An 18,577-nucleotide genomic window follows, 5' to 3' on the forward strand; every position below is an offset into this window, starting at 1 on the left:
CTGCAAGTGACAACCCAATCGGTCTTCACCCTCCAGGAAGTTACTACCACACTGACAAGAAGCGCAGCGGTGGGGCGGACGCCTGTCTGGGTGGGTGCCAACCCCCGGTCAGTGTCTTGGCTTCCTCCTCGGTCCTCAGGCAGGTCACCTCACAGTCCCAGGATGCTGCCGGACAAGCAGAGCGGAATGAAACTCTCCCCGGAGTGGGGGTGTAGGTCACCTGCTGCCTCAGTCTATTAGACACTTGCAAGTTGGTGGAGACCAGGAATTCTCAACCCTCTGTCAACACCAGACTCGTCTGGGAGGTTGTTTAATCTCCTGAGGTCCAGGCCTCGCCTGCAGAGACCTGACGTCCTAGGGGTTGGGTGCGTGGGTGTGCGGACCCACTCACTGTGATTAATAGAAAACGCCGAAGGAAGGGGGGTTTCCTCAGGTCCGGGCAGCAACCGAACGGACTCGGGACCCATGCGACGGGGTCGAGGGGATGGTGCTGTCTACCCAGCCAGCATTGCCGCTCAGTCTCCGGGTCTCAGTGATGGCGTTTGTGTCCTGGGTTTCCGGTCTCGGCATTTCTGTGTGGATGGAGCAGCTTCCTGCTGAGGTTGTCCACACCCTACAGTCCCCGACTCGACGGAGAGGTTTTCCTTCCTTTCACACACATCCTCACGTCCTCTTTCCTTCTCCATGAACAGGGTGCCCTGTTCCCAGACCGGAGCTGATCTGCCAGCCAGACCCGGGGCGGGAGCTGTGGATGGTGAAGACAGATCTCTCCCGAGGCGCCTGTCCAGGTAGGAGCCGAGGCCCGGCCGCCCTGAGGCCTTGAGGAGACCGCTGGCCGCGGGTCCCTGGAAAGCTGCTTGCTGTGGCCTGTCTGCTGGTTTGGAAGCCTTGGAGCCCTTTGACCTGTGGGCCCTCTGACCTCATGGAGGACGGAGGTGTACGCGCTGAGGTCTGTCTGGGCTCAGAGCCTGGCTTGCCGATCACCATCTCTGTGCCGTAGCAAAGTTGCACGATCTCGTTGTGTCTTTGTGGAAGAAACCCAGCTTCTGGATGATCAGACAGACTCCAGAACCTCAGGGCTCAGCATATGGCAGCTCTTTTTCTCACTCGGCAGGGCCCATGGGATCAGCAGGGAGCTGGCCACACCGTTACTGAAGGACCCGTGTGGGTTCTGTCGTCATCGTGTGGCTGTCAGGTTGTGCTGACGTCCTGGAGCTGGCAGAGGAGAATGGAGAGAGGAGAGAGGAGGGAGGATGTCACACCCCCTCCCACAAACACCAGTTCCCCTCACATCCCATGACGAGAACTGGGCGTTTGGGCACCTGGGTGTGGGGCTGGGAAGCGTGGTGAGGCTGTCAGTGAGGAGCAGCGGCTTTGGAGAGTGTAGTCTGCGACAGTCCGTCTGTCCCTGGAAGATGCTGGTAATGGTGTCTCTGTTGTCAGGTTGTTTGGGGATGTGATCACGTATCGCATTAATGCATAAAACTGCAGAGCACAGCGTCTGAGCATAGCAAGTGGCTCATGGAAAGCAAGCTGTTGGCAGTGGCCTGTTACCATGAGTGACGTGTCTCACATTTCCCGCTGACCTCTGAGGAAAGGGCCTTCCTTCTCTCCAGTCACTCTCTCCAGCTGTACTCTGCCACCGTCCACCTTCTTCACCCGCCCACCCTCTAGTCAGTCAGAAACACCGCACTCCCTGTTCCTGCCCCTCCTGTTTGGTAAAACCTCAAGATGACATTGACCTTGTCTGCCCCACCTGTGAGCTCTGGAGGGCACTGGGGCATCACGTGTGGAGCTTGGTGCCCCTGCAGTCATTTCTGTGGGTCCTTGGGCTGCTCAGCCAGCCTGTGAGTCTGTCTGCAGCTCATGGCAGCCCCTCAGCGTCTGTGCCTCTGCCCCCACCTCAGTCCACATCTCCATTGGAAGCCTCAGAGGCACCAGAGTCAGCGTGCCTGGCAAGGATCCCACGGCGTTGCCCACTCCTCTCCCCTCCCCAGTTTCAGTGAGTGGTGCTGCCATTGAGGCAGGTTAGAAACTAGATGTGGCCTCCGAATGACTCCCCTCCACCGCCATCATTCCCACCCCAGCCGTGCCCAGGCCTGTTCATTCCGTCACATCCATCTCCTGAATCCACACTAATAACTCACCCCTCCACCGCCATCATTCCTACACCCAGCTGTCCCTGGGCCTGTTCATTCCGTCACATCCATCTCCTGAATCCATCACTAATAACTCACCCCTCCACCGCCATCATTCCCACCCCAGCCGTGCCCAGGCCTGTTCATTCCGTCACATCCATCTCCTGAATCCATCACTAATAACTCACCCCTTCGCCATCATTCCTACCCCAGCCGTGCCCAGGCCTGTTCATTCCGTCACATCCATCTCCTGAATCCATCACTAATAACTCACCCCTCCACCGCCATCATTCCTACCCCAGCCGTGCCCAGTCCTGTTCATTCCCGTCACTGCAGCCCCTCCCTCAGACCCGTCCCACCCTCGGTTTCAGCTCATCCTCTGGCCCTGGGGGATGCTCATCGTCTCCTAACCGGTCTCTCCACTTGCTGGTGCCTCAGACCAGCTGTGTGTCCCGCAGGAGCTGCTCAGGGGCTCAGGCCTGGTTCCGGGCAGTGACCACCTCCCCAGCCCCAGAGTCTCAGCCTGTGGCCACCAATGTGTCAGGCTTCCAGTTGAAAGTAAAGTGGGCCTCCCGCCGTGGCTTGCTCCTCACCCTTCCGCACGCTGTGGACTCGCCTGTCGGCGCTTCTCCTTCACCTGGCAGGAGGGGTCTTGCCCCAACCACAGCCAAGTCCTGAACCAGAGTCTCGATCACACCTTTTCTGGGAAAGTCTTCCTTTGCTTACATTCTTCACTTACATATCCCCCCCACCCCCCTTGGGTAACTTCATCCTTTTTCTACTCAAAATAAAAGTATGTTCCAGGTGCTCTCGCTGGTGTGGCTTATTTAGTTGTGTCATCCCATGCACCGAAAGGTAGCTGGTTTGATTCCCGTCAGAGAGGAAGGGAGAGGGAGAAAGATAGAAACATCAATGATGAGAATCATTGATCAGCTGCCTCCTGCACGCCCGCTATTGGGGATCAAGCCCACAACACAGGCATGTGCCCTTGACCGGAATCGAACCTAGGACCTTTGTCCACAGGCCAATGCTCTATCCACTGAGCCAAACCGGCTAGTGCCACTTTTTTACTTTATTATTATTATTATTACTATTATTTTAGAGGGAGAGGAAGAGAGACAGAGGCCTAACAATGTGTTGTTCAACTTATGCATTGGTTGGTTGATTCTTGTATGTGCCCTGACCGGAGAGCAAACCCACAACCTTGGCTTATGGGATGACACTAACCACCAACTGAACTGCTGAGCTCTCTGTTCTCTTTCCAACACCCTGTTTGTCTTCTCTGTGCCTGTACAACCAGGTCTTAAACTCTATAATCCTCTAAGAGTATTATCTGATCGGGTAGGTGTTCTTCTCCTTGTACTCTTTAGTCTTACTTCCTGTCTTTCATGCACATCTACAATCAGATCTTTGGGTTCTGTGGTGACGGGATTATATTGAATTTATATATTTACCTGGGTAGGATTGTTGGTTTTATATTATCAATCCTTCACTAATAGACCTTGGTTTTAATACTATCATTTTCTCCATATAGATCATGTGTATTTTGCCATTCTTCCCCAAACTGTTCCTCAGGCATACCAGACCAATGTGTCCAGCCCAGTCCGGGAGTGCTCACTGTCTCCCGAGTCTGTCCCCACCGGTCAGTCCCTGGCTTCTCAGCACCGTCCACTCATGCTCTGTAGTGCCCCTCCCCTTTCTCTGTGGCACATTATGATGGTGCCAGTGGGACTCATATCGGGGGCACCTCCATTGGGAAACGCCGATTTTCCCTTCACAGTATTAGCCAAACCAAGGGGGAAGGACACAGAACTCAAGGCTGCCATGTGCGCACAGGTCTCCTGACACCAGAGACAAGTTCAGGGATTTCCCAAAACTACCCTCAGGTTCAAAGATTTGCTAGAAAGACTCAGAAAACTCCCTGAAACCCATTATACTCACTATCATATTTAAGAGGACACAGGTTAGAAGAGATGAGGAATGTGGGGCTGAAAGTGTTCCAAACACGAAGATTCCGTGTCCTTGGCAACTCCTCAGCTAGCCTCTGTGTCGGGCGGCATGAGCACAGGGTGTGGCCCACCCAGGGCACTCCAAGACTCGATGTCCAGATTTCCATTGAGGTGTCACTGAGCCTTTGCTGGTGGGATTCCATCTCCAGCCCTCCTTTCCTTCCCAAAGGTCCAGTTGATGATACCTTGTGGCTCAAAGCCCCAACTTTCTAATCACAAGGTTGGTCTTTGTGATGTGGCCAGGCCTTACTCCCAGTCATCTCCTTACATTAGGGGCCCATAATGCATTGTCTGTTGTCATAAACCAAGCATGTCAAACCTTTAAATAAAGAAGGCATGCAGCCTGCTGGCTGGGAGTTTGACATACTTGTCATAAACTATGGTACGTTCCCAGGGGCCCTCCAGGAATAACCAAGACACTCCTGTCACTTTGAAAATACCCAGAATTTAGAGGTTACATCCTTGGAGTTGAAACAAAGACTACACTTCTCTGTTGGGGAGTAGATCTTGCATATGCACTTCCTGTGTTCCATCAGGGTGGCATTCGCTGTCCCTTCCGAGTGTTCAAGTAGCAACGTGGGCTGTCCTTGCTCAGAGGAAACTCGGAACACACATGGTTATTCGGTACAGCCACGTCCTGTCTGTAGTTGTGGCTGTGTCTCCACCCCAGACATTCTGTCCTCTCATCCAGGCAGGCTCGTGGTGTCAACAGTCCAGGGACCAGGAGAGAGAGAGATTACAGGCCTGGGAGTCAGAGGTAGCAAAGCACAGCAGACACAGGCACTGTTTTCATTTCCATGTTTTTCACTGAAATGCTGATTTTGTTTCTTCTGGGTTGACATTACTAACAGGCCTTTTTGTGTCTTGGATTTCTTCAGGTGACAAAGAGAAATGCAAGACCACAGAATCTACCACTTGTGAGCCAGCCCTGTGCGAGAGATTCTCAGTCCAGGAACAACTAACGCAGACAGTTCCAGGGGACTCCCAAGGAGACCAAACCAAGGACCAGCGTGGCCCATCACAAGTGTCCCTGCAGGAAGGACACGTGGGACCAGGGATAGACCCTCCGAGGGAGAGGCTCCCTGGGAGCCCTGACCATGGCGGCTCAGGGACACCTGACGGGGTGTGTGTGAGGACTGTGCAGGAGCCAGCTCCTCCAGGAGGTGCTGTCCTTCACCATGGCTCACATGAATTACGGAAAGATCCCATGATTCAAGAAGAGGAAAATATCTTTAAATGCAGTGAATGTGGGAAAGTGTTTAACAAGAAACACCTTCTTGCGGGACATGAAAAGATTCACTCTGGAGTGAAGCCCTATGAATGCACAGAATGTGGGAAAACATTTATTAAGAGCACGCACCTCCTTCAACACCACATGATCCACACAGGGGAGAGGCCCTATGAGTGCATGGAGTGTGGGAAGGCCTTCAACCGCAAGTCCTACCTGACACAACACCAGCGGATTCACAGTGGAGAGAAGCCCTATAAGTGCAATGAATGTGGAAAGGCCTTCACCCACCGCTCCAATTTTGTCTTGCATAAGAGGAGACACACTGGAGAAAAATCCTTTGTCTGCAAAGAATGTGGGCAAGTTTTTCGACACAGGCCAGGATTTCTCCGACATCACATCGTCCACAGCGGCGAGAACCCCTATGAGTGCTTCGAGTGTGGGAAGGTCTTCAAACACAAGTCATACCTCATGTGGCACCAGCAGACTCACACTGGGGAGAAGCCCTATGAGTGCAGTGAGTGTGGGAAAGCCTTCTGTGAGAGCGCGGCCCTCATCCACCACTACGTCATCCACACGGGGGAAAAGCCCTTTGAATGCCTCGAGTGCGGGAAGGCCTTCAACCACAGGTCCTACCTCAAGAGGCACCAGCGGATCCACACGGGGGAGAAGCCTTTTGTGTGCACGGAATGTGACCGGGCCTTCACCCACTGCTCCACTTTCATCCTGCACAAGAGGGCCCACACTGGAGAAAAGCCGTTCGAGTGTAAGGAATGTGGCAAAGCCTTCAGCACCAGGAAAGACCTCATCCGGCACTTCAGCATCCACACTGGAGAGAAACCCTATGAGTGCGGTGAGTGTGGGAAGGCCTTCAACCGCAGGTCAGGCCTCACGAGGCATCAGCGGATTCACAGCGGAGAGAAGCCCTATGAGTGCATGGAGTGCGGCAAATCCTTTTGCTGGAGCACTAACCTCATCCGACACGCCATCATCCACACCGGGGAGAAACCCTATAAGTGCAGTGAGTGTGGGAAGGCCTTCAGTCGTAGCTCATCCCTCACTCAGCATCAAAGGATGCATTCTGGGAGAAACCCTGTCAGTGTAACACATGTGGAGAGGCCCTTCCCAAGTGGTCAGACTGCGCTCACGCTCCGAGAGCTCCTGTTGGGGAAGGACTTTTTGAATGTAAACACCGAGGAAAATCTTTTGTCAGAGAAAACATCCACCACAGCATCTGATTGTACTTACCAGAGAGAGACCCCACAAGGATCTTCACTGTGAGAAAAGATCATTGTTGCAGATCATCACTGTCACATGAAGACACATTTTAGAAAGTGACCCAGCCTAGAGCCTTATTGTCATCTGAGGATTTCTCTATGAGGGCATGCACCAAGGAACCCTTCGCCTCCATCTTTTTACTTAGTTTACATCGCAGTATATCTCAGGAATTTTTTTTTTTAGTAGAGAAAATGCAATGAGACTTCTCTGTTAAGCCTACAGCACTTTGTCGTGGATTACCTAGTTTACTTGGGGCAAGAGGAATGTTGTTTCAGGGTGAAAGGCCTTGATTCTTGGTGTGTTTTGTATACATTCATTGTTGTCTAGGGTCAGGAGAGTTAGAAGTTGAGGGCAAGTATTTAAGAAAAGGATGCACATATGAAAGGGCAGACCAGTTAAGACTGTTAAGGCTTAGATTTTTTTAAAAATTATGTGATTTTAAGACATAAAACATTTTTTTAATTCCTATTTATTGTTTTATTTCTGTATTAGACTGTAAATCTTAAAATTCAGTAAAGTGATCCCTCTCTATACATTATTTGAAATTGACTTAGCTTTCCTAGTTTCTTTAACTTTTCATATAAATCTTAAGGTAAGTTTATCTATTCTTACCAAAAAAAATCTTACTCTCATTTTCTTAGAAGTTGATTTACAATGTAGGTCGGTTTGAGAATCAGCATTATGAACAAGTATATGATATGACTACATTTAATTAATAACTCTTGATTTCATTAGCATTTTATCTAGGTTTTTGTTTTTGAGTGGTAGTGGCATTGATTTTTAAATTTAAATTTTCCACACGATCTTAGGTAGTACACAATAATGTAATTATTTTTGGGGGGTGGTTTTGGTAGCCTGCTAAACTCACTTATGATTAGCCATTTCTTTGGATAGAATCCTTGGGTTCTCTACCTAGAAATGTCAACTGCAACTAGTTTTATTTCTTCCTTCCCAATTTGTATACCTGTTATTCTGTTATTTCCTTTTCTCATTGCACTGACTAGGACTTCAGTATGATGTTGAATAGGAGTAGTAAGGAAGGACATCCTTGACTGGTTCCTGAGACCTAGCGGAGGGAACATTCAGTTTTTCGTCATTAAGTACCATACTAACTGTAAGTTTTCATAGTTTTCTCATCAAATTTATAAAGTTTCCCTCTATTCTTAATTTTCTGAGATCTTTATTGTTATGAATAGGTATTGGGTTTTGTCAAGTGCTTTGCATCAATTGATATGATCATCTGATTTTTTTCCTCCATATCCTGTTGATACTACGGTATTGCATTGAGTATTGAATATTGAACCAGCCTTGCATTCTTGCAATAAACCCACTTGGTTGTGGAGTATAATTCTTTTTATATACCATATTAAAGCATTCCATTTGAATATATCTTGTTGAAGTTTTCTTGTAATTTCTTGAGTGATAATGATGTATAGTTCTCATTCTTTGTTTTTTAAAAACTCATCTGGTTTTGGTAAGTATGGAACAATTGAGAATATATATTTCATATTGGATAAATTGGATAATTGGTCCTCTCAAGGAATTGTTGCATTTCATCTAAATTTTCTATTTTGTTTGTAGTCCTGATTGAAATAATCTTTTATTTTTTTTAATGGCAGCAGGATCTGTACTTATATCCCATTTTATTCCTGATTTTGGAAATGTGTCAATCTTCTTAGACATTTATCAATTTCATTGACCATTTTGAAGAACCTGTACTTTATACCATTGATTTCCCCATATTCTTCTTCTTCTGTTCTAATTTCTGGTCTTTATTATATCCTTTATTCCATTTGTTTTGGTTGAATTTTGCTATTTGTATTTTTTTATGTGGGTGCTGAGATTATTGTTTTAAACTTTTTTTTCTTTCCTAATGTAAATATTAAGTACAGTTGAAAACTGGGATATAACTACTCAGCTGTCTACATACGCAGATCAAAAATACACTTGGGCCCTAACCGGTTTGGCTCAGTGGATAGAGCCTCAGTCTGCGGACTCAAGGGTCCCAGGTTCGATTCCGGTGAAGGGCATGTACCTTGGTTGCAGGCACATCCCCAGTAGGGAGTGTGCAGGAGGCAGCTGATCGATGTTTCTCTCTCATTGATGTTTCTAACTCTCTATCCCTCTCCCTTCCTCTCTGTAAAAAATCAATAAAATATATATTTTTAAAAAAATACACTTGGCCCTTAAGGCAGATTTCTGCATATGAGAGGACCCACGAACTTTAAACCTGCATTATTCAAGAGTCAGCTGTTCCATAAACTTCCTTCGTGGCACTGTTCTAGCTTCATTCCATAAGGTTTAATATGTTTTGATTACAACTTGTTCAGTTCTAAATATTTCTTGATTCCTTTAGAGACTTCCTCTCTGATCATGGATTAGAGGTATGTTTTATTTCCTAATGTTGGGAGTATTTCCTGCTATGTTTTTGTTTCTGATTTCTAGTTTCCCATTTGGCCTCACTGTTTAAATTTTTTAAAGTCTGTTTTATGACCCAGGATATGGTTTATCTTCTTGAATATTCAGTTTGGCTGCTTGAAAAGAATGTCCTGCTGTCATTGGGTGGTGTTTCTATGTATGTCTGTCCAATTCTGTTGGAGGTATTCAGATTTCATATATCCTTGCTGAATTTTTTTGTCTAGTATTTCTATCAATGGATGAAAGAGGGGCATTGAACTCTGACAGGATAATTGTAGAGTTGTCTGTTCCTCCTTTAAGTTTTATCAGTCTTAACTTCAGGTATTTCCAAGCTCTGTTGTTTGGTGCAAACATATTTAGGATCCCTATGTTGTCTTAGCGTAATGACCCTTTTATCGTTATGTCGTATCTCATTTTCCTTCTGTTCATTTCCTTACCTTTGCAGCATGCTGTATCTAGTATTAATATAGGCAGTTCTGTATTTTTTTAAAATATATTTTTGTTGATTTCTCAGAGGAAGGGAGAGGGAGATAGAAACATCAATGATGAGAATCACTGATTGGCTGCCTCCTGCACTCCCCATACTGGGAAACGAGCCCGCAACCCGGCGTGTGCCCTTGACGGAACTGAACCTGGGACCCTTCAGTCCGGTGGCCCATGCTCTATCCACTGAGCAGCACCAACTAGGGCTTAATTTACATTCTTTATTGTTGAAAGTATTACATATGTTTCCTTGCCCACCCCCCACCCCATAGAATGCTATGATTTATTACAGCAGAAAGAATCAGAGCAAACAGCCCAGGGAAAAGGCACGAGGACTCGAATCCAGAGACCAGGGACTGTTTTCAATAGTCCTGCCTCGGAAGTCAAACAGGACATGCTGGTTGACGCTCCATTGAGGGACAGTGACACCGGATGGAAATGTCTGCCAGGGAAGCTCATTAGAGCCTGGGGCCCAGGGTTCTAGGCGGCACTCCTACCAGCACATAACGAATTCCAGCTCCCAGAAGAGAGCAGGTGGCCAGCATAAACCACTGTTTACACAGAACTCGTGGGCACATGAACCACCCCTTAAGAGTCATAACGGGTGAAGATTTGCATAAATGTATAACCACTATAACCAAAAAGATCACCCCGTCACAGAACCCTTCAAAACGAGCCAGGATTTGTTTTTTGTTTTTTTAATGACATTTTTAGAGAGAGGAAAAGAGAAACATCAATTTGTTCCACTTATGCACTCATCATTGATGTCTCCCTTTCTCGCTAAAATCAATAAAGATAATTTTAAAATAACAGTTTTATTACCCGACTACTGTGGAGAGGTTCTCGGTTGGGAGATTTTTTTTCTTTTAACCCTTTGCACTCCGAACCATTCTGGACATTGGCTACCATCTACTCGACGCTACTTTGCAGCGGAAACGTGCATTTACAGACCCTCGTATTATTTAGTATAATTTTGGAACCAAGTAACGTATTATAATGATATTGGACTTATATGAATTGGGTGACATCGAGGAATGTATATTTGCAAAAAAAACTATTTTATTGTTTATAATTTTGTACAGTATGATAAGTTTTGTAACACTCCCCAATATGCATTGCAGGCTGATTAGTGCATGTTTGACAGTAATAAGTGGTTTGACGCCTGCCACCAGGTGTTTTCCTGTTAGAACACACAATGCAGTCCCGTTTTCTTTGTCCCACATCGGGAATATGTAGTTTATTGTTTAATCCGACACAAAACCCGCTGACATTTCTTGTATATATCTTAGTAATTTTACGATATTTTGATTTAATTTCTTGTGCCATTTCAAGATAAAACTTCAGGGAAACATGCATGTCTCAAAAAGTTGCGTTGAAATAACTCAATTCCCCGTAATCACTAATAAACTGCAGTGTCCCCTGAGAGGGGACATCCGAGTGATATGCTAGAATTCCGATGTCCCCTGAGAGGGGACAGCTGAGTGCAAAGGGTTAAAATTATATTTACCCAACAATTTATCCTGTTGCCTCCAAAGGAACTCAAGTTCATCAAATGTTGACACTTCTGCATATGTCCCCCAAGTAAACGGGTGTCTGTGTGGACGGGGAGCACAGGATGTGGGGGCAGAGGCACCAACTTCTGGGGCCCTCACCTACGTACGTGCGTGATGACGAGTCCTGGGAGTGGCCCGAACTGGACTGGACCTTCAAACGGGCCGTTTGGGTGCACACGCAGTTCTGCAGGTTTCCAACCGCACAAGGTACCCCAGCAGCTTCCGGGTTCGCTTCACAACCCCTCACGCACTTAGTCCGCGCTCACCCATTGGCTGCTTCCTGACACTACCTCGTGCTACGTCAGCTCCCGACTCTTCAGCTTCCAGCACGTCCCGCCCCCGCCCAAGGCCCCGCCTCTTCCGGTTTCCGCGCTGCCATCTCATTGGCCCAGCGTCCTCGGTACCGGGCTTCTGCCGCTGCCTGCGCCTCAGAAATGTCAACCAATGGAAACAGACCAGGAACTCCCCGCTCAGCCAATGGGGCGAGGGCGCGAACTATAAAAGGCCCGGTCAGCGCCGCCGGGGAGGTCCAGAGCCGCTGGTACGTCGTTGAGGCGCCTCCAGGGGGCGCCCCGAGGCCGCAGCAGCCCCAGGTCGCGACTGGACGAGCGTCCGCGCGAGAGTAACCTCCTGAGGCCCCCGTTGGGGCTCCGCCGGACCCGCACCCCCAGCTCCGCGGGGCTCACCCTCTCCTCCTCTCATGAGTCTCCCACAGCCCGCGGCGACGTCGGGCGATGCGCAGCCCGCAGGTGAGAGGGATACGAACAGGCCCAGCGCTGACCGGGTAGGTCAGTGGGTAGCGCGTCAGCCTGCGGACCGCAGGGCCCCGAGTTCGATTCCCGACAAGGGCGCGAACCTCCTGCCTCGGTGGCAGGCTCCTCCCCGGCCTGCGCCCTGGAGGGGGCGCGTGCAGGAGGCCACCCGGCCATGTGTCTCTCTCACATGGATGTTTTTCTCTGCCTCCTCCTCCCGCTCTCCCTGAAAACCAATGTCACCCCCTCTCCCTCCCGCTCTCCCTGAAAACCAATGTCACCCCCTCTCCCTCCCGCTCTCCCTGAAAACCGATGTCACCCCCTCTCCCTCCCGCTCTCCCTGAAAACCAATGTCACCCCCTCTCCCTCCCGCTCTCCCTGAAAACCGATGTCACCCCCTCACCCTCCCGCTCTCCCTGAAAACCAATGTCACCCCCTCTCCCTCCCGCTCTCCCTGAAAATCAATGGAGAAATATCCTCAGGTGGGGATTCACAACATCTGTGTCAGCTGTGGGGGTTTGGGGGTGGGAGGCGCCTAGAAGAAGGAGTTGACAGCTCATTTTTTATTTTTTATTTTTCTCTCTTTTCAGCAGCTGCGGAGGGCACCCCGCTGCCCAGCGCACCCCCCGCGTGAGTGTCCCCGGCGCTGTGTCCGGAGGAGGAAGGGCGGCGGGATCGAGGGATGAGACGCGAGCAGAGCTGTGCGCGTGGAGCGCGCGGGCTCCGGGGAGGGACCGGCAGCTGCTGCCCACAGGCCTGCCCGGGCCCCTGAGCAGGGGCGGCGGAGGAGGGAGGGTGCGCGGAAGGGGAAGGCGAGCCCTCCAGACACCCCGAGCCTCCCTCCACCCGACTCCCTAACCCGACCCGACCTCTCCCTCCCCGGGCAGCCGCAGCCTCACCATCCATGACTTTGACATCGGGCGCCCCCTGGGCAAGGGGAAGTTCGGGAACGTGTACCTGGCCCGGCTCCGGGACAGCCATTTCATCGTGGCCCTCAAGGTCCTGTTCAAGTCGCAGCTGGAGAAGGAGGGGATGGAGCACCAGCTGCGCAGGGAGATCGAGATCCAGTCGCATCTGCAGTAAGGCTGGTCTCCCCGTAGAGGGCTCCACGCTGGGCCTCTGTTTGCTTGTGGGGCTTTTGGTGGTGGTTGTTTTTTCTTTTCATTTGAGAGAGAAAAGAACATCAGTTTGGCCCTGGCCGGTTTGGCTCAGCGGGTAGAGTGTCGGCCTGCGGACTAAAGGGTCCCCGGTTGATTCGGGTCAAGGGCACATGCCTGGGTTGCAGGCTCAATCCCCCCCAGTGTGGGGCATGCAGGAGGCAGCCAATCAATGATTCTCTCTCATCATCGATGTTTCTCTCTCTCTCTTCCTCTCCCTTCCTCTCTGAAAGCAATAAAAATATATTTAAAAATACATAAATAAATAAAAAGTATCACAAATGTCACATGCAAAAAAAACACAAACAAATAAAAAAAAAAGAACATCTGTTTGTTGTTCCACCTATTTCTGCATTCATGAGTGACCCTTGTACGTTCCCTGGCTGGGGATCGAACCCAGAATGGCATCCATGGGAGGATGCGCTAACCAGCTGAGCTCCCCGGCCAGGGCCCACACGGGTGCCTGACCCTTTTGTTAGGTTTAATGTAAGGTTTAATCTGAGATGTAAGATTTAATCTGACCAAAGCCAATAAATTGACCAAGACAAGCAGGGTAAGAGCGAAAGATCGCGTTTATTGGAAGCTCTCGGGTGAGGTCCCACGGTCTGGGGGTGCAGGCCGGGGGAGTCACACCCGCCTATGCCTGGCAGAGATTTTTTATGCTGCTGTTGGACCAGTCAGGTTTATCTGAGGTAGCTTGTGGCGGGTGATTGATGAGCGGGAAGTTGGTGCAGCTGCACCCTGGCCATCTTGAGAAGTCTCCGGTGGTTATTTATTGGCCATCAGCACAACAGGATGCTCTGGTGGGTCCCAGGATGGCAGCTATTGTCCAGCAGGATGTGGCTCGGCAGTTCCGGGTTGTTTTGTCCAACTCAGCTGGTGGGATCAGGAAAGACCCTATTTTCCCAGCCCCAGACCTTACACCTTCTTGTTCTTTTTTTTTTTTTTAATATATTTTATTGATTTTAGACAGGAAGGGAGAGAGAGATAGAAACATCCATGAGGAGAGAGAATCATGGATCGGCTGCCCCCTGCATGCCGTTCACTGGGGATGGAGCCCACAACCCAGGCGTGTGCCCTTGGCCGGAATCGAACCCAGGACCCTTCAGTCCGCAATCTGACGCTCTATCCATTGAGCCAAACCAGCTAGGGCATCTTCTGTGTCCTCTTTTATCTTTGACGCAGGAACCCAGCATCTCCCTCCAAACAACCCCCAATGAAGCGAGGCCCTTGCTTTCAGCTGAAGGTTTTTTCCCCTCTGCAATTTATCACAATTACACTCTGCGCAGCCCCCTGCGTCACACACCAAATGCCCATTCCTTGTTCTCCCCTCATGCAGTCCCAGCTCAGGCTGTTATACTGGTGCCAGGACAATCTGCCTTTTTTTTTTTTTTTTTTTTTTTTTTACATTTAAGGAACCATATTCTTTTTTTTCTTTAGATATTTTTTTCATTGATTTCAGAGAGGAAGGGGGAGAGAGAGAGAGAGACATCGCTGATGAGAGAGAATCATGGAGCAGCTGCCTCCTGCAAGCCCCCTACAGAGGATGGAGCCCGCAACCCGGGCATGTGCCCTGATGGGAATCAAACCGTGACCTTCTGGTTCATAAGTCGATGCTCAGCCACTGAGCCCCGCCGGCTGGGCCACAACCTGCTTCTTGTGTCTTGAGTGACCAATCTCTTGTAATAACATCATGAATTGGGCCTCAGGGAGGAGTCTGACCCTCCTCCCGTCTGCCCTCCAGACATCCCAATATCCTACGCCTGTACAACTACTTCCATGACGAGCGTCGTGTGTACCTGATCCTGGAATACGCGCCACGGGGTGAGCTCTACAAGGAGCTGCAAAAGAGCCACACGATCGATGAGCAGCGTACGGCCACGGTGAGGTGGGTGGGGGGGAGGGGAGGGTGGCTGGGGCTTTGGGGTCCATGAGTTTACTGTGGGCTGGTGAGGGAGATCACTGCTTGTGGCTGTCATGAGTGTCCAGATTGCTTTTTGCTTTTAATAAATATATATTATATATATATTTTATTGATTTCAGAGAGAAAGGGAGAGAGAGGGAGAGAAACATCAATGATGAGCGAGAATGATTGATTGGCTGCCTCCTGCACGCCCCCTACTGGGGATCAATCGCACAACTTGGGTGTGTGCCATTGACTGAAATCGAACCCTTCGGTCCACAGACCGGCTCTATCCACTGAGCAAAACCAGCTAGGGCTTCCGTCTATTTTTGTACTGTGGCCCAATGCATGAATTCGTGCACATTGAAAGGAAATTAAATAGAAGAAATATTTTAATATCGCTATTCACCCTTTCTCTATAATAGAAGTGTCAATCAAATTCACTATCGACAATGACAAATGGAAACACGCATGGGATTGGTGACAGCAAGAGCTTTCTATGTATCGCTCATGCGCGAGTCAACTTAGCCTTTCATAGATATAGAATAAACTTGCTTAATTAGACCTGCTTTCTGATGTAGCTAAACTTTTTCCAGCCCAGTGGAGCATCCCAACTTCTCTTTAGTGGTAAATATCAACACGAAGCAGATTATTATTGTAGATCATGCAGGGAGAATAAAGGGTAAAATATTTAACTGCAGCAGTGTTTGACTCTATTCTGCACAGTGAGAAAACCTGAAGTCATTTTCAAGGTCTACCATTTCTTCTTTTCAGTCGGGCCAAGTTTCTAAGCTTTCTAAATCTCCGTTTTCTGGCTAATGAAAAGAAAATAGGATTCCACCGAGTCTCCTATCTACCTACTCCAGACTTCTGTGAGGATCAAATGAGATGAGGCATGGAAAACGCTTCATAGACATTTGGTTAAAGTGTAAAATGTTTGCACCTGCCTATAAAGCAAGTCGTGTTCCTGGGCTGAAGAAACTGCAAGGAGGCTAGTCACTAGGGAAGCCGGGCGTTGCTATGTGACATCATTACCCGGACGGACACTTAGCATATTAGCCTTATATATATATAGATTATTTCCTCAGGCCTTTCATCCTGCGGCAGATCATCAGCGTGGCCCAGCCTAGACCCTATAGAGGGAGGATCTGGCCACTTTAGCACCTATCCTAACAGACTACATCAGTGGTTCTCAACCTTCCTAATGCCGCGACCCTTTCATACAGTTCCTCATGTTGTGGTGACCCCCAACCATAAAATTATTTTCGTTGCTACTTCATCACTGTAATGTTGCTACTGTTATGAATCGTAATGTAAATATCTGATATGCAGGATGTATTTTCATTGTTACAAATTGAACATAAAGCATAGTGACTAACCACAAAATCAATATGTAATTATGTATGTGTTTTCCGATGGTCTTAGGCGACCCCTGTGAAAGGGTCGTTCGACCCCCCCAAAGGGGTCGAGACCCGCAGGTTAAGAACCGCTGGACTACATAGACTGGGGGGGCGGAAACCCTCCCCCACCATCAATAACGGTGCCCTGTCGAGGGGGTCGTGGCGTTGGTGACCAGGGAATAAAAGACGCCGACTGCACAGCGCAGCGGGGTGTTTCCCTCAGGAAGCTGTGGCCGGCTTCCTTTCTAAGGCTGCCCTTGCCTCCGCCCACACAGATCATGGAGGAGCTGGCGCACGCTCTGGCCTACTGCCACCAGAACAAGGTGATCCACAGGGACATTAAGCCGGAGAACCTGCTGCTGGGGCTGCGGGGGGAGGTGAAGATTGCGGACTTTGGCTGGTCCGTGCACACCCCCTCGCTGAGGTGAGTCGGGCGAGGGCGAGGGCGAGGGTGAGGGCGGGCTGGGCCCTGGGTTGCTCATTAGGAATGATGCACTGTAACACGTTCCAGGTGTAAGACCCGGATACAGGCCTGGGTTTGTAACTAAGTACCGGCAAGCACCACCTAATGATGCTTCCTTTAGTTTAGTGGTTCTCAACCTTCTGGCCCTTTTTATTTTTATTTATTTATTTATTTATTTATTTATTTATTTATTTATTTATTTTTTATTGATTTCAGAGAGGAAGGAAGAGGGAGAGAGAGACAGAAACATCCATGATGAGAGAGAATCATGGATTGGCTGCCTCCTGCACGCCCCACACTGGAGATTGAGACCACAACCCGGGCATTTGCCCTTGATCGGAATCGAACCTGGGACCCTTCAATTTGCAGGCCGATGCTCTATCCACTGAGCCAAACCAGCTGGGGCTCTTCTGGCCCTTTAAATACAGTTCCTCATGTTGTGACCCAACCATAAAATTATTATCGTTGCTACTTCATAACTGGAATGTTGCTACTGTTACGAATCGTAATGTAAATATCTGATATGCAGGATGGTCTTAGGTGACCCCTGTGAAAGGGTCGTTCGACTGCCAAACGGGTCGCGACCCACAGGTTGAGAGCTGCTGCTTGTAGCGTGATGCATCACGTGTCCATGGTGATGCTGTGTGAATAAACCTGTGCTGCCAGTCATCTCAAGTGTAGCACATACAGCCCTAGCCAGTGTGGCTCAGTGGATAGAGCGTGGGCCTGCAGACCGAAGGGGTTCCGGGTTCGATTCCGGTCAAGGGCGTGTACCTCGGTTACAGGCTCCTCTCCGGCCCGGGCCCTAGTCGGGGCTGGTGCAAGAGGCAACCAATCCATGTGTTTCTCTCACATCGATGGTTCTCTCTTCCCTTCTCTCTTCCACTCTGTCTAAAAAAAAAAAAAAAAAATCAATGGAAAAATATCCTCCGGCGAGGATTAAAATAAATGAATAAAGACAAACGTATAACCCTGAGCGATGGGTGAGGCGCGCCTGCCTGTGTCCCTTTACCCGCTCATTCTGCCCGCAATGAGCCCGCCACCAGGGTCAGCGTTCCCTGCCCCCCAGGGAATCTGTGTAATCGTTCAGTTCAGTTCCTCCCGTGGCACGTGCTTCTGTGATGTGACATGAGAATCTGTGATGGACGTAACGCCCACCCCCCAGCATCTGGCCTTGGTCTGCGTTCCGTGTAACCTCTGTTCATGTGAAGCCAGTGGGTGTCTGCTTTCCGGCTGCCTCCGTCCGCCAGGGACACAGGCAGCCTGAGTGGTTACGAAAATAAAGGAATGAACATGTCAACCACAAAAAAAAAAAAAAAGACAAATGTATAGCACATACAGTTATATATAGTACACGATGCTTGATAATGATAGCAAACGAATGTGTTAGCAGTTTGTGCATTTAGTATATTCTGCTGATGTCATTCAGGGAGGATTACAACAGCTGTTGCTGCACAAGGAGTCTTGCTTGGGCCCTGGCCAGTGTGTTCAGTGGTTAGAGCCTCAGCCTGCTCAGTGAAGGGTCTCGAGTTCAACTCCAGTCAAGGGCACACACCTGGGTTGCAGGTTGAGACCCAGGCCGTTGGGGCTCGTGCAGGAGGCAACAAATCGATGTCTCTCTGCTTCTCTGTCTTAAATCTTTGTATGAATAATTCCAAAATCCGGAATCCCTGCCTTCTCGGGACCCTGAAACTTGGGCCCTGGCTAGTTTGGCTCAGTGGATAAAGCGTCGATCTGCAGACTGAAGGGTCCTGGGTTTGATTCTGGTCAATGGCCAATCCCGCTGTGGGCTTGT

At 49.2% G+C, this 18,577-nt stretch overlaps 2 protein-coding genes across 12 annotated transcripts in view; both read left to right on the forward strand.

Moving 5' to 3' along the window:
- Positions 1-635: 635 nt before the first annotated feature.
- Positions 636-11,194, forward strand: LOC102424698 (zinc finger protein 264). Of its 11 annotated transcripts, none has more exons than XR_002827428.1 (4): positions 636-788; positions 5,026-6,228; positions 7,658-7,767; positions 9,010-9,026. XR_002827428.1 is itself a non-coding variant. In XM_023748257.1 (3 exons), the coding sequence occupies exons 1-3, from the start codon at positions 752-754 to the stop codon at positions 7,678-7,680; spliced, it is 1,431 nt and encodes a 476-aa protein (XP_023604025.1). In that variant the 5' UTR covers positions 637-751; the 3' UTR covers positions 7,681-8,042. The 11 variants fall into 11 exon arrangements, 3 of the variants coding, with proteins under 3 accessions (XP_023604025.1, XP_023604026.1, XP_006107573.2); XR_002827423.1 differs by lacking the exon at positions 9,010-9,026 and adding an exon at positions 11,090-11,194 and having other exon boundaries at positions 637-788; positions 5,026-6,396; XR_002827427.1 differs by lacking the exon at positions 9,010-9,026 and adding an exon at positions 9,850-10,446 and having other exon boundaries at positions 637-788.
- Positions 11,195-11,752: 558 nt separating this feature from the next.
- Positions 11,753-18,577, forward strand: part of LOC102425016 (aurora kinase C-like) — a 12,157-nt gene continuing 5,332 nt past the window's right edge. The window contains exons 1-5 of the mRNA XM_023748253.1: positions 11,753-11,856; positions 12,450-12,489; positions 12,747-12,938; positions 14,761-14,899; positions 16,595-16,743. Coding sequence (XP_023604021.1) covers positions 11,808-11,856; positions 12,450-12,489; positions 12,747-12,938; positions 14,761-14,899; positions 16,595-16,743 — 569 coding nt within the window. The 5' untranslated portion in view covers positions 11,753-11,807. The remainder of the gene's footprint in view (positions 11,857-12,449; positions 12,490-12,746; positions 12,939-14,760; positions 14,900-16,594; positions 16,744-18,577) is intronic.

Source organism: Myotis lucifugus, unplaced genomic scaffold (assembly GCF_000147115.1).
Source record: "Myotis lucifugus unplaced genomic scaffold, Myoluc2.0 scaffold_1230, whole genome shotgun sequence".
In the NCBI taxonomy this organism is placed as follows: domain Eukaryota; kingdom Metazoa; phylum Chordata; class Mammalia; order Chiroptera; family Vespertilionidae; genus Myotis; species Myotis lucifugus.

Excerpts from the sequence above, each read along its gene's own strand:
- LOC102424698 (XM_006107511.3), top strand. The coding sequence starts at position 752 with ATGGTGAAGACAGATCTCTCCCGAGGCGCCTGTCCAG. Across the intron at positions 789-5,025 it reads CTCCCGAGGCGCCTGTCCAG|GTGACAAAGAGAAATGCAAG; the intron begins GTAGGAGCCGAG and ends GGATTTCTTCAG.